Below are 24,706 nucleotides of genomic sequence, written 5' to 3'. Positions count from 1 at the left end.
AATATATTTTAATTTTTCTTAGTCTTACATTTTTCTTACATATGTGAAATATTTAAGATATAGAAAGAAATCAATAATAAAAGTAATCAGGTAAAAGAAATCAGCGTGTATTAAGCTGATGAAGTGACAAAATTCGAAAAATTGAAAAAAATATAAAAAATATAGAAAAATTAAGAAGTGCCTAAAAATTTTATATATTCACAAAAATTTTAAAGTTCTAATATGTATGAGCGTAAACACAACAATTCGGGACACTTTTTTATGCGTACTGAAATGTTACATACGTTGAAGTCGATATTTCTGAAATGGTGTCGTGCGACGAAAATTGCTTAGTACAAGTTTCGAAATATAAATTTTGATGCATAAACGGATAATGTGCACACACAGCAAAAATGCGCGAATTGTGCAATTCTCTCAATTTCTTCAGCAATATAATTTGGTTGACATATTTATTAAAATATTTAATAAAACTAAGAAATTGATTAAGAATATTTAAAGTTTGACAAATATCAATATCTCTCCCGTGCTAAGATCGTGAATTTTCGAATATTCTAATTCTAATCTCTTAAGTTTATGTTTAACATTAAAAGTTATGACTTGAAAAAATAAAATTTAGTATATACAATAAAGTTTAAATTTTTAAACTGTGAGAAAAGGTTTGATGAGAGCATAGAGTCTTAGGTGTAATTAATTACACCTAAAACTCTATTATACAATTGTATAATAACTAGATTTAATTTTTATCGCAAATAGGATGTTGTGAGGGAAGTATTCGACGAAATAAGAAAATAAAAATACGTTTAGTTATATATATTTTCGCTTTTTATTAATTGTCAACAAATATTTCGGATCGATATTTAGAATCGCTAGAAAAAAACAAACGTAAATTACTCGAGCAGTAAGCGTCTCCTCTACTGGAATACATTTTTTTTTCGAGACACCCTGTATATCCTGCGAGAGTGTATACTTGTGTGGGTGAATGTTGGGTGGTTACTTAATACCTAAGTTATATATATACATACATATACATATGTATATATATATACATATATGTATATATATATAATATATATATCTAACAACAATATAATATATTATCGTTTGCCTCCTTCTTTTCTCCTTTTTTACTTTGTTTTTTTAATGTTACATAATACATAATTATATTCAACAATAAACTCGTTTGTGTCATTCCTTTATCGATTAGATTAGCTGCTACGCACTGCTATTTTATACAAGAGTTTTATTCCTCTGCTATCATCTTTTTTGTTTTGCTTTCCTTTGTTCATGCGAGCTTTCTGTTCTTTCTTCAATGCTCTTTTCTTTATCCGCAAAATAATCTTTTGATGTGAAAATTCTAGTCTTTTATAAAAAAACAGAAGATATACACAAGTATTATAACAATAACTCATAAAAGGAGAACAAATGATCTAACAATTAAATTTTCTTAAATAGAACTTATTTAAATTTTAATACAATTCATTCATCTAAATTATCTTTTTCAAAGTAGGATTCTTCTATATATTTATTGCGATATTTTGTTAAAAAAACATTCATAGATCATATTGTTAGAGCTTTTAGGTTAAAATATTATTGAAATGAGAGCTAAAAAATTAATACGTACGTATTTAATTAACGTGCACATCTTTTGTTGCATTTTCATTGTTCCTACTTAAAAAACAAAGGTTTTTCTAAATTTAATTATCAGATCATATAAATACAAATTTGAATAAGTCATAAGAAAGTTATAAACAGATATAATACTTATAATTTTTTAGTTTTTTTTACTAAGATATTTGATGTTGCAGATTCTATAACAAAATGTAAAAGATCTTGACTCATTAAAGTTTAAATTATTTGAGCAAGTAAAGATTCATTTATTTCAGAATTTGGTTATTGATTTTATGATCTAAAAAATTAAAAATCTAAAAATTTTTGAAATATCAAGTCTAGGAAAACATGATTCTACAAATTGATGAGTTTATTCGCAAGTCTCAAAAATCCAGGCTTTAGATCATTCACGATCTTCCATTCATACTCCGAGCAAGCTTCGTGCGATTCTCATTCGTCTTTTTCTCGTTTTCTCGATACTAAATTTTCCAAACAATTGTATTCTAGATCGTTCTAATTTAAGGGCACCTTTTCGCAGATATCTGCCAAAAGAAAATAAGCTCAGATTTACTTTTAAGTTATCTCAAGTTAGATTAGATTAATTCAAGCTCAAGCTTTTATGCAATGACCTTTATTTCTCTCAACAGATTCTTTTGTTATATAACATTCTGAAATAAAATATTGTTTTATTTTGCGAGATGTCATAGATTTTTCTCGCAATCTTTCTCTCTCTTTCTCTGCGAAAAGTTGTCATAAAAGTTTTCAGATTTTTCGCTTTTATCCTAGAATTCTAATTACTCTCAATAATAATCAATATAATTTAAAATACTATTGTTTTTCAAGATATATATACATATATATATATATACATACATACATATACATGTTGCGTATGTGTGTGTATGTATGTATATGAATATGTGTGTGTATGTATGTTGTGTGATAAAATATTTATTACAAGTAAATTATAATTTTGTTTCATTATTTTAGTGAAATGTGTCTAATGGTTTTATAATATAAAACACACATAATATGAAATTAACATTGGTCAATAACCTCGCATTAGAATTCCGGGATGAGGTTGATCATTATTTACTTAAGCACTCACATTTGATAATAGTAATTGTAGGCATCGATAGTATTGCTTCTCGGTTTAACGAAATCACGAAGAGTCTGGTCCGCAATAACAATATCGAACATACGCTACCGTCAAGAACAAATACGACAATCATTAACACTGAATAAGGCAAAAGATTTCATTCAAACCGTCAAAAAAGTTTGTCACATTAATTTTATAATCTGTTCAAAATTACATCATAATTTTATTATTTATTATATTTTAAATGTTTTTCTTACGAAAAGAGAGTTATATTCTAAAAATAAAAAAAAAGAGATTAACATAAAGTTAAAATTTTCTTATAATTTTATTATTTCTCGCTACTTTTAATATCTTCTCCCTTGAGTTAATTAAATTCGCTTATTAAATAAATTATTTCTTTTTCTCCTGTGTTTATTTCTTTTTTATTCTATAATTGTGACAACTCGTTTGATGGTTTAGCACTCCAATAGGTTAATAACAGAAATATACTAATATCACACAATTAACATTAGACAAATTTTAATCTAAAACAATTTATACAATTTTCAAACATTTGAATTGTACAGTTCAAATGCTTGTACATTATTATAAAGTTAACATAATAATTTTACGCATTTAAAGAAAGTAATTAGATTTACACAAATGCGATTTTTAATATAATAATTTTCAAAAGGTAAGTGCAACGTTCAACAATATATAGGAGACTTAGAGATCAATGGCACTTCCTTTGACTTAATTGTTAATTTTATCGTTAATGTTAAATCGATTTTGGCAAACATTTTAGCAATATAATATCAAGACCTCAATATAATTTATCATAGTGATGAAAATTTATAAGTGATGGAAAATAAAACTAAAATTATTATCAACAAAAGTTTGTTACGTAAATAATTTTAAATAGATTTTAAGTAGACTTTAAGACAAATTTGGTTATACTAAAAAATATTTAATAGCAAAAATTTAGAAAATAATCGGAAAGATAATTCATTATATTTCATTAAATTTTTGATAATCGACTTAAAATTAGCCAAATATTCGAAAGAAATGCAATTGATCTAGATATCTTGTATACAATTCCGATGAGAGCGATAATAACGATTAATAACTCGTTTCCTAACAAACATCGCACAAGTTCGCTCGGACATGTTGGTATAACATATCATTTCTAACTCGAATGGCAGTCGAAAATGCGGAGTCTTTTTAACGCTTTTCCTTTTGCAATTCATTCATCAATCGATTAATCTCTCTCTCTCTCTCTTTCTCTCTTTCTCTCTTGCTCTCATTTTCATAAATATTCTCTTAGCATTCTTTTATATATAAATCTAAAGTACCTACTAACCTACTCTTCTCAACCACATTTGGTTTGTTAATTTCATTCTTAATGATGTATCTCATTTAACGCCTAACTTTTTTAATTACAAGTATCCCCAAACTATCGCGTTTCTCATAAATTTAGAGAGAAAATCGAAGACGACTCTTGTTTAAACGTCAAGAAAGAGAAGGAGAGAAGGGAGAGGATTGGCGGAAGGAATATAAAGACGTTCAAACATCTGTACATTGTACACCGTACTTTTTTGTTCCTCTAGAATGTTTAAGGGAAATGTGATAGTTCGTGGACAGCCTGTACAAAATCATCGTCATCACTTCTCGCGATGTGAGTGATCGTATAGTAATCGATTAACGTTAATTATCATTATTACTTTATAATGCGTTGTGTCGTTGTCTCTGAATAGCCAAGTCGGTGTTCGCGAATTTCTCAACGTTCCTCGAGATCCTGTATTAATCAAATTAAATAATTACTTTGTAAACCAATAAATAATTTTCGAATACAGTACTAATATTTTAATTATTAAATGACAATTAATTGCAAATAAAGTTGAAAGTCTCAATATCTTGAGATCTGTTATCACATAATCTAAAACTCGAAAAATCCTTGGATCTAAGAATTTTCTCGAGGATCTATATAAATCCTATGACGCGAATATCTAAGAGTTCAACAATCTACAGTTCCAAGGATATAAGAATTCATAGATCCAAGAATTCACTTAATATCCAGATTTAGTAATATAATTTAATACGTCGATGTTGCCTATATCAAAGACCTATATGTCAAAATGTTTCTAGGATCCTCGAAGTTTATTTAAGGCTTTATCTATGACCTAAAGGACCTATTTAGGAACTTTTTCATAAACACGAACCTCTCGAGGAAGTGAGAAACCCGCGCATATTGTAACTTCCCTTTTGTCGTATTCGCTCTCGGTTTCACGATAAAACTATTATTGTAAAAACGATAACGAGTTAAAATGTAAGTCGAGATGTTCCTAGATTTTATATACATGAGAAAAACATAACATCTGCCGTCTTGATCCTTAAAATTTTCGGCGCTATTTGGGACTTAACGAGATTATTTCTCTTTTTAAGAATTATTATTGATTCTATCTTCTTAATAATTCTCTTGATTATTAAGAAGGATTAATATTTGTTTATTAGACGCACAAAAAGATGGAGGAATGGAATAATTGACGATTTATATTTTTAAAAATTTGGATTATTCGCGTCAAAATTTCAAACTTATCAGACAGAAAAAAATTTGATATAGATTATGTTTCATATAAATTAACTGAATTATTCGATTTTATTGATTGCATTATATTAATACATATATATATATATATATATATATATATATATATATATATGTACACACACATACATAAAATTAATTTATATAATATTAAGGATTAATATTAAAGTCTGAAGCTTTTTGAAAATTATCTGAAATGTACTAATTACTCTTTCTCTTATAACGATTCTATATATGTGTGTAATGCAAAGTAAATTTGTTCAAGTTTATTATTCCATTCCTCCTTCCTACTTATTATTTCTTCGACGAACCAATCACATTTGAAATTTATCCGCTCTATCGTCAATCTATGATCCGCATGGAGCGTTCCTTGAATGACTTAACAGAGCAAAAACAATTGATTCAAGGAACGATCGCGCGCTCAATAAGATTTCGTAGTCTACAATCAGTGAAGAGGAGTTAATTCATGACTTTAACGCTTCTTGACTGCTGAAGTTAAATGCAATTTGTATTCAGTCTAAATACAGTGTAGAAAATTCAAAATATCACCACGTACGTAATGCGAACAGACAAGTATAGAAAGTAGTAGTTGCATTTTTTTTCTTGTAAAAAGAAACATATTCACTCCGTTCTATTACTTGCCTACTTTGATTACATATAACCCATCATTTTAGATACTCTACGTCTACATTATTTATAGACGTTTGTATTAAATGCAATGGATCATTAATTAAAAAATTTGATGGATTATATATATTATTCTATACAATCAATCTCTGTACTTTATGTTCCCTCGAAGTCAGAAGTGAGACAAAAACTAACTTCACTTCACGGTAGATTAGCCGATAGATCGATTGGCATTAGTTAAATCTTCAGTACGCCGAAGTGCGAGATGAGCTTTGTGTTATTTCGAGAATGTTTGTTTTTCACATCACGCAAAAATTTACGAAACACGAATCATCAAGTAAGCTTAATTCGTTTTCTCTTTCTGTATCTCCTTTTTTGACATGTATATATATATATATATATATTACGTATCACGTGCCGCGCGAAATTGATTTAACGTGGTTGAAGGAAAAGGAAGAGAAAGTGTTAGATTCTTTAGTGTGTGGAAAGTAAGGTACTTGTTTTGTAAGTAGATACTACATGCTATACAGCACGCATGGGAGACAAATGTAAAGATAATTTGAGCAAGTCTAAGGATATTTTTTTCAGAGATACAAGTATGACCATAGAGAAAAAGATGCAAGCTTTTTTATTTTTAGAAAATATCAAAGAAGTATGATTAAGAATTAAAGATAGAAGAATAAAAATTAATCAAATTTAAATGATGATATCCGGAATACAGAATAGAATACAGAGTAAAAATGAAAATAAAACAACACTATAATAGTCATATGTTTAACTAACAAAAATTTATATTGAATAATATAAAAATCTCCCTAAAACTAGTTCTTACTAATTGTGTTTTAAAATAAAGAAATTTGATAATTTACTAAAAAATATATTTTAAAAAATTAATAGAAAGTCATAAACGTGATAAATTTTATATCAATAAAACTTAACATAAATATGATTATTAGTAAGTAATAAAAACTCGATACAATTTTTAATGTAATAATTCATGAATTTTCTGATTTCTATATGAGTTTGTAATTTTTTTAACATTTAAACGTTTTTTTACATTATAATTTAAAGTCTGTATTTATAATGTATAATAAATAATGGCTATAATTAAAGTGATAGATTATAATTGGTGAGATAGTAAATGAAGAGAGAGAGAGACGCAAGATAATAACGTGATCATATGCGTCAGGATTAAATTTTTTTTCATTTTCATTAAATACATCAAGCTGTCGTGCGGAAAATTTGTCGAGTTGCATTCCAATTCCAAAAATTTTCCGACGATTCTCTCGTATTAGCGACATGGCGACGAGCATTATTATCCCTAAACAATATAATTTACAATTTAACTACAAATTCTATTCTAATTACTTATTTTATAGACGCCTAATCTCATTGATTTTCTTTCCAAAGAAATTATTTTATTACTCAACGTAATTGGAGATTCCATAAGAGCAAATAACATTTTCATTTCAGTTATAATTACAAATACATAATAGTAATGATAATAAGTATTAATATCTAATTATAATAAATATGATAATAAATAATTATATAATTATATAATTATATAATAAATGTTTTTATATAATATATTTTTACAGCATTATACGTAGAGAATTATATCAATTATATTTTTTCGAAATTGAGAATAAGTCTTATATTGTTTAGAGTTAATGTTGATTATTAAGAAATAACAACGACACACGACATTAGTCAGCAGTAACATCAGCATCAGCGATAACGTCGAACACTCGATGTTTATCTACTTTATATGCGCCATTTTCCTATTTCGCTACATAGATTATTAAGTATAGAATAGAGAAGTAGGATGCAACGCACACAATATATATGTTTGTGTATGTGTGAGTGTGTGTGTGTGTGTATGCGCGTGTGTGTGTGCGTTACATGTAAGAATAATTATATTATAAGTGATATTACGGAGAAATTACAGAGAGATCTAAATATTTAATGAAGAGAAAATACACTACATTGCATCTCATTTCTAAGAAATTGAGAGAAAGAGCACACGATTTTTCCATTAAATAACGATATTTCTATGTAAGCAAGATATTTTTCATCTTTGAGATTCCATTCTTTTCAACAGTTATCATGAAACGATTTACCATATATTTATTTTTTCGCAAAATTTTTTGAATGTTATTTTTCTATCAATAAATGTGTGTGTAAATTAATTTATTTATCGAATAAAGTAAATATTAGTTTATCATTATAATTTTCTAACAATTAAATAATGAATGATTTGGAATTTTTGAAAATAATTAAAATACATGTAATCTCTCAAAGATGAAAAACAATTTTCGTTTTATATTACTTTGAAGAAAAGTTGGCAAATGCATCAATCAGCTTAGCAAAATTGATTAAACTTTGCACTTGATATATAAAATTCAGATTGTGTCCCATTTCATGAGTTTTAAATCTTAATTATATTATTATTCATAACAAATTTAACGGCACATAAGTTAAATCTAGTGAAATAATTTCAAATATCTTAAATGTTAAAGATGTCCAAAAATATTAATCTAATAAAACAAATTTTTGACGATATTATTTACAACGGAACGTATGTGTGTTATACTTTGTATATATTTCTTTGAAATCGAGTTTAATACATTTATACTGTAAAGCAGCAAAGCAAAAATCGTTAAAAAAGAAAAATATTATAGAGAGTAATTAGCATTTTCAAATATTATGTACCTGGTACATGTGATAATAAATTCAGATAAGTGCAAGTATAATAGTTGATCGATGCATTTCACCCAGATTTACATTTATGTCCGTCCCTTGGATAGCAACAACGATATATTTTTACGACATATGAAGAGTGCATGCATGTTACACACATCTTACTTAATATGGGAATAAAAAATTGTGAAAACTTTTCAGTTTTAAATCAAAATATTTTCTTAATTAATACGAAATAAAATAATTTCTTAATTAATACGAAATAAAATGCAAGCCAAATCCAATTTTATATTAATAATAATCAAGTTATTTTTTATTGAAAAAAAATAGATCATATTTTTCTTCACGATTGTATTTAAAATATTGAAACAATTTGAAATAATTATAGTTAAAGAAAAAATGTAAAATTAAGTATTGAAAATATTAATTTTATTTTTATTTTTCGAGAAATGAAAATAAATACATTTAATTATGTTATTTTATAATATTGATTCCCATATTTTTAAACGCTACATAAAGACACACGAGTAGTTTTCTAGAGCAATAGCAGCTAAGAAATTAGTACAGAGATTAATGCAGGATGATTACGATTAGAGGAGAGTAAGTCGCGATAAGTGAGACGAGAGAGAGCGATTAAGCAAAATATTTTACGTCACTGTTAATTACTGCGTTTAAGTCGTCATTACAATTAAGTAGATCAGGATAACGTCTCAGTTATGATAAATCTATCTATTTTTCATTAAAAGATTTTAAATTATAGGGTATTGATGCAGTTTTAATTATACAAACCGCTTTTATTGATTAAAATTTGTTCCGATGAACATTCCTGGTCCTTTGTATCGCCGCATCTCTTTATACAAGCGAAAGCATTAAAATTTCAATACTTTGAAAGTTAATAAAGCCGATATTCCAAACATTTAAAAGATTCTTAAGTGCATTATTAGAGATACACTGAAATGTTCAAATTTTTTAATAATTTCATTTTGTTTTTATAAAATCATAATTTAACGAATTTGTTTCAAAATTTTAATCTCCATATTCCTGAACTTGTAATAAGAGAATTCTTAAAATAATCTTCGTAATAACTTTTATTTTGTATGTCGATTATTTTATAAATAAAACAATTAACAATGATTATAAGAATAGAAAGAATATAAAAAATAATGATTTTTCAAATCTTGTTTTATATATATTTTATATTGAAATATATATTATTTATGCAAATATATATATTTGTATAAGAATTCTTCCTATAAATTTTGATACATTAGAAAAGATTAATGCTTGCGCTTGCACAATTTTTAATCAATTCCATGGATATATTTGGTTTACACATCTATAGCGGATAAAAATACATAGCATATATCGAAAATTATACGAGAAAAACTGCATATATCTTCCATGAATCGATTTACATTGAATAATTGACTTCGAGTATAACATCGCTTCGGATAAAATCTGAACTGTATATCGCAAGGATGTTTGAAGAATATAATAGCGATATCATTGCACACATATCGGTGCCCTAAGTCACAACTCATAACTACAAGATTCTGAAAATTCGAAAAATATTATTTAAATGCATAAATAAATAAAATCTTTAGTAAAACTTTTTTCGAAAATAAAAGTCTATCTAATCATGTAAAAGAAAAGTTCATCTACTTGAAAAATCTTAGTGAGTAAATATATAAATTGCAAATTCTAAAATCTTTTAGAATTAAAAGATTACATCATAACGTATCCAATATTATTAATTTGAAGTTGATAAAATAAAAATATTATAATTTTATCGCGTATGTTTGCAGTTATGAGTTTAATTAGGGTAATTAAACGTGCAAGATGATTTAGAGGAAAGAGCGTAAAGTTCGGCCGAGATCAGATCTTCGAAAATGACCTCATCGTCCGTTTGTTTCTTTATCTCTGATAACAAAATATTTAGATATGTATGTATATGTACGTACACACAATTGCATGCATATTATACATACATATACACATATATGCATGTGTATATCTTTTTGTATATATATATACATATATATTTTTTTCTTTGATTATATTAATTGGTATCCTTTAAAATCCTAAAAAGCTGACAAAAATTCAGAAATTTATTGTAAATTTTATAACAAAAATATATATAAGGATTTCTGAAACTAACAATAAAATACTATATAATACTAATAATGGCAATAATAATAATAATAATAATAATAATAACAAAATTCTATATATCTATTTAAATAATATCGTCAATAATTTCATAAATCAAATAGAATTATAAATAAAATTAATAATATTAATAAAAAAGCACAGATTAAAATTATATAAAAATATATTATAATTGCTGTTATACATTTTTATTTTATATTGTATTTTATAATTTTATATTTAGTATATATATATATACTTTTCATAAGAATTTCACAAATGAATAAAATACAAGTGTAAAAAAAAAGTTACACAGGATCTATAGCTAAAATAAGACACAAGACAAAATTTAACTTTTTTGAAATTGGTGGTAGACTATACAAATATTAATTGCACCATTTGAGATTAATTGCGGAACGAATTACCCATCATAGGATAATTTTCGAAGATCTTTAGCTAGACAAATAGTTACACGAGAGCATTAAGCTGTGCGACGAAGATGACCAATCAGACAGCGACATTGATGAAGAAGAAGACACCATAAGTCGAGTAAAAATTCGAGACATGCACATCGATAGATACAAGAAAAAGGATTACATATCGAGAATGCACGTCAAAAATATATAGTAAAAAATTTCTTATTTTTTCTGCATCTTGGATACATTGTCCCCCTGATTCTTGTGCATGAATTGTTAGAGATTAAAATGTCATATGACATTATTTCTTTACGTAATTTCATAAAAAAATGTGTAAATAAAATCGTATAATAGGAGAGCGAGCGAGCGAACGAGCAAGCGAAAGAGAGAAGGAGGGGAGGAGAGAAAGAAAGAAAAAGGGGAAAAGGAGAAGAGAGAGAGAGAGAGAGAGAGGGAGAGGAAGAGTGAGAGAAAGAGTGAGAGAAAGAGAGAAAGAGAGAGAGAGAGAGAGAGAGAGAGAGAGAGAGACATATTACAAATATCAATAGAAAAAAGTTTAATGTAATTGAGATAAAATATACGGAGAGAAAACTTGGCCAATTCTACGGTTTAACAGCTGCAATTAATTTTCTCGCACTTAATAAACAAACCTATATTTTATAAAATTACATTAATATTTAATTTAAATAAGAAAATATTAATTAATTAAATATATATATAGATTTTAGTTAAATAATTTTAAATAATATACAATAAACTAATAAATTATAAATAAATAAGAAATATATAAATAAATAATATATTAATGAATTAATTAATATGAATGAGAAGAAATTTTATGCGTTATTTTTTATATGAATCTAATAAAATCTGCTACAAATTATGCTGATATAATTTACTGTCTATAACAACTTATTACAAATATAACTATAAACAATTGCTGGATCATCTTTTACTGTATTATATATTCAATCTGTTGAGAAGGGTTTGTTGATTTCTTTTTATAATTAATTTGTAATTACCCTCATCATCACTCTCGTTGAAAATGCAAATTTAAAATAACAAATCAAATTTTTGCTTGGAGTTTTAAGCCTTAATGAAAATTTTTATCCGTCTCCCACAAAACCGAAAGAGGAATAGGGATAAGTCAAATGGTGAAGAAAAAGTTTTTGGTTTGTTTTTCGCGAGCAAACAGCTGCGGAGTCGCATTGAATGGTGGAGTTTTCTTCTCTAGAAATTGAGAGAGAAAGAGAGAGAAGAAAGGTGAGAGAAAGAGAGTGCAGCTGTAAGGTATAAAACTGAGAAGAAGAAAAAGGAAGAATAGCATGATGTCAGCGATTTTTGCGAAACTTTCGGCCGCCAAACTTGGCGATCTCCGAAAAAGCAGTTTTGTTGTTCCAACGAATTGCGAGAGAAAGTTCGCGGTCTTTCACGATGAGAGTATAGAATGAATGTGTAGAGAAATACCCCCTTGACTATGCTCGTAAAACAATGCTGTTTATTCGACGATAATTAACCCTCGGATAGCAGCGCCCGAGTCTTTTCTTGGATTTAGAGTTTTTACATAAGATCAATATATTTTGTATAAATTTTGTTAATTGAAAATTGTATACATATATGCACATATATAACTTGATTTGAGTTTTCCCGTTTTTCCAATTAAATAATTATCTCCCTCTTTAATATAGTATATTTTCTTATTTTTATTAATTTATTTATTTAAAGTTTAAAGAAATACAAATTAAAATCAAATTGCTCATTAATCAAAAAATTTATATCAAAATAAATTGTACTGGATTTTAATGGATTTTATGAGAACACGGGCGCCGTCCTTTATGTTGCTACTAAACATTCTTTCGTGTGTATGTGTTATAGAGCAATTATGCTCTAAAATTGTGCACAACACACACACACACACACACACACACACACACACACACACACGCACGCACGCACATGCACACAAGTTGATTTTGAAAGAAAGAAATCACTGAGATACTCTTCTCCCTTTCTCTTTCTCTTTACAATAAATAATACAGATAAAACATAATATGAATACAAATTAGAAAATTACAATATCAGAGATGAATAAAAAAAAATAGATTGACAGAGAAAAAAGCGAAACGTAACGATAAGAAGTAAGAAAGAGAAAGATATAATAGAAAAAATATAAAATATAAAATTTAAAATCTAAACACAAAACTGATATAATTAAAATATTTCTAAAATATTAGAACTTCAGGATTATACCAATAGAAAGAAAAATATCGAGTTTATACGTGGTAAAATTAAGTGGAAAGAGACAGAAGATGGTCTAAGTTTAAGAGAAAGATAGAAAGTGAGGTCAAATTTAAGATTACATCTCTCAAAAAATGACGTTTTAAAATGATATTTTTAAAACTATAAGATTAGCCAATAGAATAACATCCAGCTGATCTATAATTATTTCTCTATTTTATTATTAAATTTGTTTTTAATTCTTCAAACTTTATTAAATCTAACTTTTGCATCAAGTCATAAATTTATTTAGATAACAAAGCTTTATTTTAATTTGATTTACATAAAAATTGTAAAAATTTATCACAAATTTAATTATTGAGCAATTAAGTACAAACAATTGGAAAAACATTTAACAAAATAATTAAAAAATTAAATGAATAAATAAATACTTTTTGTCATTAAATCAGTTTAACATTATCTTATCAAAACTGTATTAAAACAAATTCATCGCGTTATTATTTGCTATTTATTATTTAGAAAATCAATTTTTTTCTTAATTTATATAATTACACTGCTGTTTGCATTAAAAAAACGTTACAATGTGTAGAAATTTAATGCTTTTCAAATAAGAAAATACATCTTGCTTCTCTCCGTCTCCCGTACAAAAATTGCTCTATAATATGTATATTAAATGTCTTTCTTCCTTTCGCTTTTTATATATAACATCATTTCTTACCGCATATAAATCTCACATCTATTTCGAGTGTATATATTAATGATATAAGGTATAGTTTTATAATTATTACACTCTAAATATATAAATTTAAAGTTGAATCCTTAAAAAAGAATGTTATCAGAAAAAATTTAGAAGATTTAATTTTATTTAATTAGATTTAATTTATTTAATATTAAAAATATTAAATAAAAAGCATTTAATAATAAATTAAGAGCAAGTTAAAGATATCTAATATCAGAAATTAAAGATGCAGAAAGATAGATATGTTAAAATTTTTTCATGTATGTGGATGTGTATATGTATGCGCGTGCGTATATAATTAAAAAATATACAATAGATGCAGAATATTTTGTATAATAATAGAATTGATTAATGTAAACTAAATTTAAAAAATTTCCAGTTTCGATAAGTGAGAGAAGAGTATCATATAAATATGTATATCCTTGAATCACACATTGATTAAACTTCAATCTCAGAATCAATCCTCTATTTAATCCTCATCCGTTGTCCATACATTTCTATTTAATATAAAAATAAAAAATTTCTATTTAAAATAAAAATCTAGCAATATATATACATGTAGGGATTAAAAATCTAACAAAACATTAAGATTTAATATACAAAATTTATTTGAAAATTGAAGAAACGAGGATTTTTAAAGATATTTTAATTTTAATTATGAAGCAGTTAAGTAAATACGATTCACAATTCTAATGATTATATATTAAACTAATACGATAACTTGGAGCAATAATATTTTTATATTTAGAGATGTTACAATTATTTTTTATAATAATAGTTTATATAATTAAATTATATGTAATAGAATATTTAAAAATATAAAGAAAGATTCTATAAAAAATTTTAAAAATGTTAAAAGAAAAGTTCAATTCAAACCTCTCTACGTTTGGCTTATATGATTGGCTTAATTTCTGTTTTCCTGGTATATAAATTTAATAAAATTTCATATTGTTTCTTGTGTGTGTGTGTGTGTGTGTGTGTGAGTGATATCGTTTTTCATTTTTTAAAATTTTTATTTGATTTCTTCAATTAATAATTGTATTCAGTTTTTAAATAGTAGAGCATTCATCTAATTATCTTCATATTTTTATGATGATTCCGCGGCGTTCCGCGGCGTTCTCGCCGTTTACCTTTAAATATCAACTCGTAACAATAATCAGAAAAGCGTTACTAATAATGACAATAACAATATAATAATAAGAACTCCTTCGTCTCATCGCCCTCTTCTCGTAGTACATTAAAATAGTCGTCGAACGAAGTTCTATCAACTATATAACTCACATAACTACTTTTTATTATTTTTTTTACTATCTGAATAGTTCTTCCTAAAAACTTAACGTGCTAGCGTACATTTCTTTTTTTGCTTCTTTCGTCTTTTCTTATTTATTTATCTACTTTTCTTTATGTGTGTATCGTCATTATGACGAGCATAAGGGGCTAAACTTTCTCCTTGCATTTTCGAGCACGTGATATTTGCAAGCATATATTTATTCCGAGAGTCATATGCTGCGCGACCAGGTGACGCTGCATTGTAATTGGATTTTCAAGATTCTAATAAAAGGGTCCTAACTTTTGACTATAAAACATTAACTACTAGTGAAAATTTTAAATTTTTGCACTGATTAAAAAGGACTGTATAATTGAAAGAAATTTTGTCGTTGATAAACATTATTTTATCATCTTTACCTTACTGTCAAGATTATTTTCGCCAATTTTACATATATCCTGCATAAATTAGAAATCCGCAGATTTAAATTTTAATTGTGAATTCTAAATTTGTTATTAATGAATTATTAACTTGACTATACTATATGTTAAGTATGTGAATCAAGTTCAATGATATATTTATTACACGCCTTATGCATTGCGTTTGTAAAACAATCATGGCAAAAGAGACAAAATGTGTAATATAAAATAAGTATCAGGCTAATGAAAATGAAAGCGCAGAAATGAAAATGCTGAAATTTACATTCAATAGAGAGTTTAAAATGTAAAAAATAAAATTTTTCGGTTTATTTCAAGTCATCTTCAGCAAATGTCAGATTTCATATGAAATTGGAACATTAATATCGAAGCGAGATACAATCTGAAATTTCTAATATTAATGTTCTAATTTTATAAACTTTGACATTTGATAAAGATATAGGAGAAAAAAATGCTCCATTTATATAATTAAATTATGTTGAGTATAAATTTTTGCACTTTGATTTCTGTGTTTTTATTAGCTAGATACTTGTTCTGTATAAATAAAGCTATTTTTAATATTGTTGACAAAATATAAAAATGCAATGAATAATTAATAAGATATTTATTTCACAATTATCCTAAAAATTAATATAGTTACTAATATTGATATCAACGATACAATTTAAAAATGTTGAGATGAGAATCTTCTGTAACATAATTTTACAACTTTTAATTGATATATTTATCATGTTATTTGATATATTTTATCATATATAATTGGTATCATATTTTAATATCAGAAAATTTCAAATTTTTGATTAAATTTTGTCATTATTATCCGTTTTTATGCGATTATTATCCGCAATGTTAATTTTATCTCTACATCATGATGGAAATAATTCGTATAGCTAGAAAGTCATTGTTTTATAATCAAAAGCTGCGACAATTACTGTCTAAATAAAAGGAATTTATAAACATCATCAAAAAAGATCGCGGATAAATTAGAAATAACTCAAACTGTATATGTGTGAAGTGGTATAAGTTAGAGTACAGTTTTTGTATGACGAGTACGTTTGAGCTGTTAATTGACAATCTAATTGGGAAGTGTTTGGAGAGTCATATTCAAATCCGACTTTGTTTAATAGTACTACGGCAATTGTAAGTAGATCTTAAAGATATCATTATGTTTTTTGCATGATAGTTTATCGAATATATTGCATCAAACGTCATTGGTTGTCGGGAATTTAAGAAGCTTTGATGATTCCCCAGAAAATTTCCAAAGATATTTCAAAAATATTCCGGATTATCATTTATTAAATGTTTTGTTCCGGAATATAAGGCTAATCATTATATCCTTATTCGAGATTCTTATTCATTGGATTTTTCCTATGAAATGTAACATCCCGATTTCTTTTCGAGAATCAATTAACATGTCTGAAACGTTCGTAGTGTATGAGTTGAATTGATCTTGCAGCATAGAATAACTAGATATTCTATAAAATATCTAGAGAAAAAAAATCATAAATATATATATTGATAATAACTAATCGACAAATTTCTTATTAGTTCCCGCAATAATCAATGGTTGATTTTCAAACCACACCACCAAATTGCGCCAAAAATTCTCTGTAACTGTAGAATATCTAGACGAACTATAAATAGAAAATAATTCAGTATCTACAGTTGGATACTTCACTCTTGTCATACCAGATAATTGATTCGCGTTATAAGCTATACTACGACTAAACACATTCTACAGAACACCTAATTATCCTATATAAAACAACGTCATTTCGCACTTCATTTTAACTGCAACAATTACATAAAAAACTCACACTCTGGTCGAGCCAGCATTCTCTCTCTTTCTCTCTTCATCATCATTTACATCACTCTTGTCTTCTGAATTTTTCCATCACAATATTTTCGATCATATCTGCTTTCGCTCTCTTCTGGAAGTCTTTTTCTGTTTTGCCACGCGGTTTGCTTTTGAATCAGATGAGATTAGATTTTTAGATTTCTAATTCCTTTGACACTATTGGGTTATGCAATCTTCTCTTCTTCATTCTTTCAAGAAACATATTTTTCACTCTGTGCTTCTTCAAGGCGGCAATCGTTGATTGTATCAATTTTTTTGCTCTAATGATTTTTGACTTCATTTTTCTTCAGTGTCGTCAATGCTTGCGTCTCTTCGTTGCATTATACAGGGAAATATCAGGACATTCATCGAGAATTTTTTTACGTCCATCGTAGTTTATACATATAAATTCTGGATTAAAATTTATAGTCGTTCATCGTAGAGAGAATTAATCTTGATATTTTCTTAATAGTACTCTCCAATCCCATTCTTTGTCATTCCCTTGATTTATATAAAGATTTATTCCCGATTTTTTTTTATCTACCGTATAAATACACCAGTAGTTTACTCCAGTAATTTACTCGGCTATTTGATAACATTTTTGTTCAAATATTTATAATCGTTATTTACTTTAAGATTGCATTTTGCGTTTCTAACTGATAATTTGTTTTAAATTCTATTGACACTTATACTTTCTCTTGTTAGATTTTATGTTATATTTCTTGAAGTTTTCTTTTTCCAGCATTGAATTCCTCTTTAAGTTTTAGTTTTGTATTTCTAGTTAATAATTTTCTTTTCACAATTCTAGTTATCAACATTCCTTTAAGTTTCTTTCAGTTTCGAATTTTTCAATTTTTTTAGCTTTAGTAAAAATTTACAATTTACAATTTTACAATTTACAATTTTACTTTATAACTTTTATATCTTATAACATTTTCTTGTAAGTGTGTGAGAGAAAAACTTATCCCATGTGTTTCTCTGTAAAAATAATAATTTTTCTTTTTCTCGATTATCTTTTTCTTAACTTTTATTCAAGACAAAATTCTTAGTAGAATTACTTCCGATTTCTAAAGTTGAATCCAAATATGATGGCAATGAAAAATTCTTTAAGAATCTCCTGAAAATTCGCAGGAAATGAATCGTCTTCGTCGTTCATTTTGTTTTGAACAACGATTGACTAATTGCTGGGTCTGGGATCAATTTATGATTAGTCGACACGGCGATGTGTCCAATGCTGATGACTATTCCGCATATCGTTTCTCTTTCTCGCTGCATCTTTTTTGTTATCACTCTCTCTTTTATTCCTTTGGGCAGCAGGGAGTGACAGACGGACGCGATTCCGATGACGACGTACAGCATCGCCGTCATCTTTCTCGCAAACCGCGCGCTATGATAGGCTCATTGGAGGCTACACTTACTTTCGATTTGCGATTTGAACTCGTTTACCTGCGTTTCTATCGTATTTCTCAATTCTGAAACAATCGAAATGAGAAAACATGCTTAGTAAAACATTTATAATAAAGATTTGAATAGAAAAATAATAAGAATAAGATATAGAAAGTTGATGAAAAATATGTTATCGAAATTGATTTATTTGTTAAATAAAATATAAAGAAAAAAAAAGAAAAAGAAGAGGATGGAAAAAAAGGATTGTGTTCTAATAAAAACAGAAATTTACATAAAAAAAATTGTTGATTTGAAAGATTATAGTTCTTTCAACACGCAATCTAATCTTCGTAAGGAAAAATGAAAAACAAAAACATGCATCAGGTATATTTTATATTTGGCAATAATGTTACATGTTTCAAAAAAGCAGTTAAGTAAAAAATTTATTTTTTGAATTTTAAAATTTATTAGAATTAAATAATCACAAGATGAAAATAAATATTAAAATTAAAATTTAATAATTAAAATTTGTTATAATTCGTTATATTGTTAAGATATAAACATTATAAAATTAGAATATATACACACATGATGATCAAAATATTTATGAAAGAAAAGTCATTTTATAATCACTTTTGATAAATAAATAGTATTGATTTTTATTTTAAAATTGCAGCAAATATTTTATATATACATATATATTGTGTATATATATATATATATATATATATATATATATATATATATATATACATATATCATACATATATCACATGTACGTTTATGCATTATAATAAAATAACAATTTATTAACATATATACATATTTAAATATATTAGAGAGTATTGCTGTATGTTAATACGAAAATGATCCAAAATTCTACACATAAAAAATCATATGGAATAAAATTACAGTATCAAATTTTGCAAAATTAAAACAAGTTTTACTTTTACGGAGAAAATTGCGCGTCAGACGTGCGCAGAAAATCCAATTAATACAATTGCAGATTTACATAGACTTTAAGATATATAATTTTAAGTTCATATTATAAGTCGTGAAACACACACTTTTTCATTCGTAATATTATTCATATAGTTAAATGTTAAATGTTAAGTCAATTTTTTCTCAAAGAGAAAAATCTCTTGGTATTCTTGTATATTCTTGGTATATTTCTATTCATTTTACATTAATTTTTAAGTAAAACAACAATTTTATTATGCAAAATGATTAAGTAATTATAATAATCGAGATAATTACTTAATCATTTTGCATAATAAAATTTTTCATGTAAAATTTTATTGAAAATTTTTCATGAAAAAAATAAATAGAAAACTTAAAATATTAATTTTAAACTGTAATTTTGTTTTAAAAACAAAAAGGTTTTTTTGTAAAAGAGATTTTAAGAATTGTGGAAAAATTTTGGAAAAGAGACATTAAGAATTGGAAAACTAGTAAAGTATTTTTTTTTCGCTTTTTTTTTAATTAAACGATCTTTAATTTGATTTATTAGAATAATTTTTATTAGAAATTTTATTAGAAATTTTATTAGAAATTTTATTAGAAATTTTTATATGAAATTAAATTTTATGAACATTACATACTGGTGAATTCGTCTTCATCCTCAGCCTCGGCTTCCGCCGCCAATTCTTCTGGCGTTTTCTTCTTTCGCATCAGAGGATTAGGCTCTTCTTGTGGTATCTCTTGTATCTCTTCCCGTTTTTTTATGTTATACTGTAAATAAAAAAAATCTATCAAACAAGATAATAAAATTTCTATCGATTTTAAAAGTGATCAAATATTTACCATGTAGTCTATTATAATTTGTGTTATACAATTATTTTATTAAATAAGTTTATAGTTATATATATAAACAATAACAAAATAAAAATTACTATTTTGTCAATATATTATATAATACATCTGTTTTAGAAGTTATTATATAATACATTTGTTTTAATAGTTTAACATATATAATGTATTAATAGAGCAAGAAAAACACAAATTTAAATTATTTATTTTTACATAAAAATAAAGGTACATTTTTGCATATATGGAAACAAATTATACAATTTAAGGAAAAAACAAAAATAGTTTCAGTTTTCTTCGTTGATCAAGAAACTATAATGAAATCGAAACATTTTATTGAACCAAACTGAAATATTATTGAAATAACTGAATATAATTAACTGATATAATTAACTGAAATATATTAAATGTCTTATTGAGCCACACAACCAAACTAAAATATTATTTCAGACGAGATCTCTGTTTATTTTCTTGCTTATGAATAGTAATATATTTTTTTATTAGCATGCAGCAATAATTGCGATTTGACTTTATAATTGTTATAAAGTTGCTAATTAGGAAATAAGAGCTATAAAAAATTAATAACTTATGTGATTACAACTTTTAATTTACTATTAAAATTACTATAATTTACTATTTTACATACTTTATATATTATTTTATTATTCATATACAGACACACATAGGCGTGCGCACGCACATATGCTATTAATATATGTATAATGTAATATTTTATTTCATTTTTTATTTTAATAAATAAATTACATATTCCTCTCTACTATTATTTGATATAATAACAAACACTGCTATCCTCACATATTTTATTGGCACTTTGTATTCTGGCGGCAAACAATAAGCCCGATTGCGGTGCAAGTCGGATATGACATTAGTCGTACAAGTATGTATTGCCATCGTGTGTGTGTGTGTGTGTGTGTGTGTATATATACATGTATATATAATGCGTCTCTCTATATATAAATATTATACCATCTGTAAAATATACGCATCGTAGTTATACCACAGGCCAAGGCCATTAATTATTAGTGCCTTTCAGTAAATGATTTATTTTGCAACAAATGATAATGCACATCACCATCGATTTTCTGAATACCTTTGTTCCATGCCTTATTCATGAGTCTTTTTTTTAAAATAAATTATATCGTACTATTTGCAATTTAAAAAAACAAATAATACTATTTAAAATCAGTATTCAATAATATTTAATACACACACACACACACACACACACACACACACACACACATATATCTTATATACATACACATATATATATATATATATATATATATATATAAGATATATTGTACATATGAATTGTGTGTAGTATATTATGTAGTATAGATTATAAAACTTGTATGATTTCTCTATCTTTATCATTTGCTCTATATTTTAATTCGCTTAACTAAATACATGAATTTATAATTTGAAACAGAATCGATGCATTTCAAATCTATAAGTAAATAATAAATAAAGTTGTAAATATATTTTTCTCCAAATCTCTCTCTTTCTCTTTTCCTGTATATATGTGTATGTTACAAGTATTTGTTAAAAATTTGGTGAAAAAATTGTTGACTGACATTCTGATGGGTGTTTTAATTAACAAATTTCAAAAATATATTATTAAAAACATCGCTCGAATATGTACTCGTATATAGAATTCTATTTTAGTTATATTATCTTAATTGCTCTATCACATATTAAATCCAACTTCAAACAAGTGCTTTCATTCAACTCTCAATTTCTCAATGTACATGTCGCACTGCATCGAGGAGACAGAGCAAGGATAAATGAGCACTGTTTCTCACGGCAGCGTCAAATCTGATGTTCTGATCCTGACATTAATTAATGTCCCCTGAACGCACATATGCGACACGTTCGTGCATTCTCCTGCATCTATGTCTGCACTTCTGTCCATTCATGCTCGAAATTATGAGAACATTATATGCCGGATTAGGATTGTTTAATGATTTATCATACGGCACTTTTGACTGACATATCTTCACATAAACTATTTTGAAATAAATCGGACAATTAAAGTAGAACAAAAAAAATCTGAATAATTATATAATCAAAAATAAAGAAGATTAATATGCGCTCATAAATGTTTACAATAGAAAATATCGTATTGAGGCGGGGAGGGGAAGGAGGTTTTATCGTGCCTTAAAACTTTTTTTCTTTAGACATGTGTACACACACACATACATATATATAATTCTTATTCCTCAATAAACAAGTGAATATCGTCCATTGTCAATACAATATAAAAATTTATATAAATCTTTTTTTTTAATCGTAAACGTATAATAATCACAACTATTGATGATAAATTAGTGTTTCAAACTGTCTATCAGTAGTATACTATATAGTCTTTTCATGAAGCCTGCAAAGTAAATCGCATTGCAACGTTTTTGAGATCTGCGTCCTGTTTCGTGCAATGCTTATTTTCTCTCATGTATTCTTATATAATTATATATATTTTTATACTCAATATCTACATAAATATGATGAAGTATCGAAACATCGATGATTATTCATTATTTTCAGATATACATATATGTATATAAAAGCATTTATTATATGCATAGTATGCACTGTATTAATAAGGAAAAATAAAATCGAAAAAGAAATTATGGTATTCGATGCTCCCTGTGTGCATCATAAATTTTGTCGATGCTATAAATAGACAGTATATTTGATACGGTGTCGTCATGACATGAGGAAAATTGGAATTTGAGATTTTAGTCAGAATTAAGAATTATAGAAGGCTTTAAAGAATATATATATATATATATATATATATATATATATATATATATATCTCGCATTATGATTGACCCTTTTCTTCAGCATCTATTTTAATAATTAGGTTTTTTATTTGCAAATATATATAAAATTAATTATTAAATTACTTGTTAGATAAAAGATACGAAAAAATACTTTTTTGGTTAGATAAACGGTATAAATTTCAAGATTTTTATCTTTAATATAATTATAATTTGTATCACATGATAGATTCAATCAGTCTCATCATATGCGATATACCTCCGCGTCCATTGCTGTGCTGTTTTCCATAAACCTGTAGACGCGTATCATTCGCGACACTTTCATCTCAGTATTATTAAATTAACTAACGCTTTGTAAATTGAGTGGCCTTAACTTCGTTTAAAGCGCACGCTCTTAAGTACTTCCGCGAGACGGTTCCTCGTCTGGTGAACGTCTTAAAAGGAGTCAGCCTGACTCTATTAGGAAGTCGCCATATTGAATGCAGGGACTCCCTACTAGAGTCAATTTGACCCCAGTTAAGTTCAATCTTCTCTCTTCTTATTTCGCTTCCTCGTCGTCTCTTTTTCTTCTCACCTCCGTTGTCTCGTTTCATGCTTTTTCCCTCGAAGATCATTTACTAAGGTATTTAATAGAAATCAATCATCTAGATGTTAATTACGATATGGCAATTAACGCTAATGTTATTCATATTGTCATTATCAACATTATGTTAATTCTTATAATTATTAGACTTTATATGAATCATTACTATAGTATTATCGAAAGATTAAAGAATGAAAAAGAAGCTGTAGAGTAGAAAGAGTAGGATAGAAAGAGAATATAACGAGAATATAACGATGCGATAAAGTATATACATAACAGAGTACAATACTATTGCGACAAGAACGATGATATCGGGAGGAGAATTCACGACAATGTGCAATAATGTCGTTTCTACAGCAATTTTTCGTCAATATACCACCAAAGACCAAGAACAGAATGATTGAAAAACGGCAGAGGAGGCGGA

The 24,706-nt window shown here is 26.4% G+C and overlaps 1 protein-coding gene and 1 long non-coding RNA gene across 3 annotated transcripts in view; one reads left to right on the top strand and one right to left on the bottom strand.

Moving 5' to 3' along the window:
• LOC145970584 (uncharacterized) overlaps window positions 1-24,706 on the top strand; it is an 87,189-nt gene that overhangs the window by 21,607 nt on the left and 40,876 nt on the right. The window lies entirely within an intron of this gene.
• Cpx (synaptic transmission protein complexin) overlaps window positions 796-24,706 on the bottom strand; it is a 132,269-nt gene continuing 108,358 nt past the window's right edge. For both annotated transcript variants that reach the window (XM_083097455.1, XM_083097466.1), the window contains 2 exons: window positions 20,691-20,820; window positions 796-19,175 (listed from right to left, as the gene is read on the bottom strand). In XM_083097455.1, coding sequence (XP_082953581.1) covers window positions 19,102-19,175; window positions 20,691-20,820 — 204 coding nt within the window. In that variant the 3' untranslated portion in view covers window positions 796-19,101. The remainder of the gene's footprint in view (window positions 19,176-20,690; window positions 20,821-24,706) is intronic.

The sequence above is a fragment of the Camponotus vicinus genome, unplaced genomic scaffold (genome assembly GCF_025532165.1).
Source record: "Camponotus vicinus isolate PSW18456_S1 unplaced genomic scaffold, iyCamVici1.0 SCAF_1, whole genome shotgun sequence".
Taxonomy (NCBI): Eukaryota; Metazoa; Arthropoda; class Insecta; order Hymenoptera; family Formicidae; genus Camponotus; species Camponotus vicinus.
Note: the sequence above shows the minus strand (reverse complement) of the source record. Positions and strands in the feature narration are given on the sequence as shown.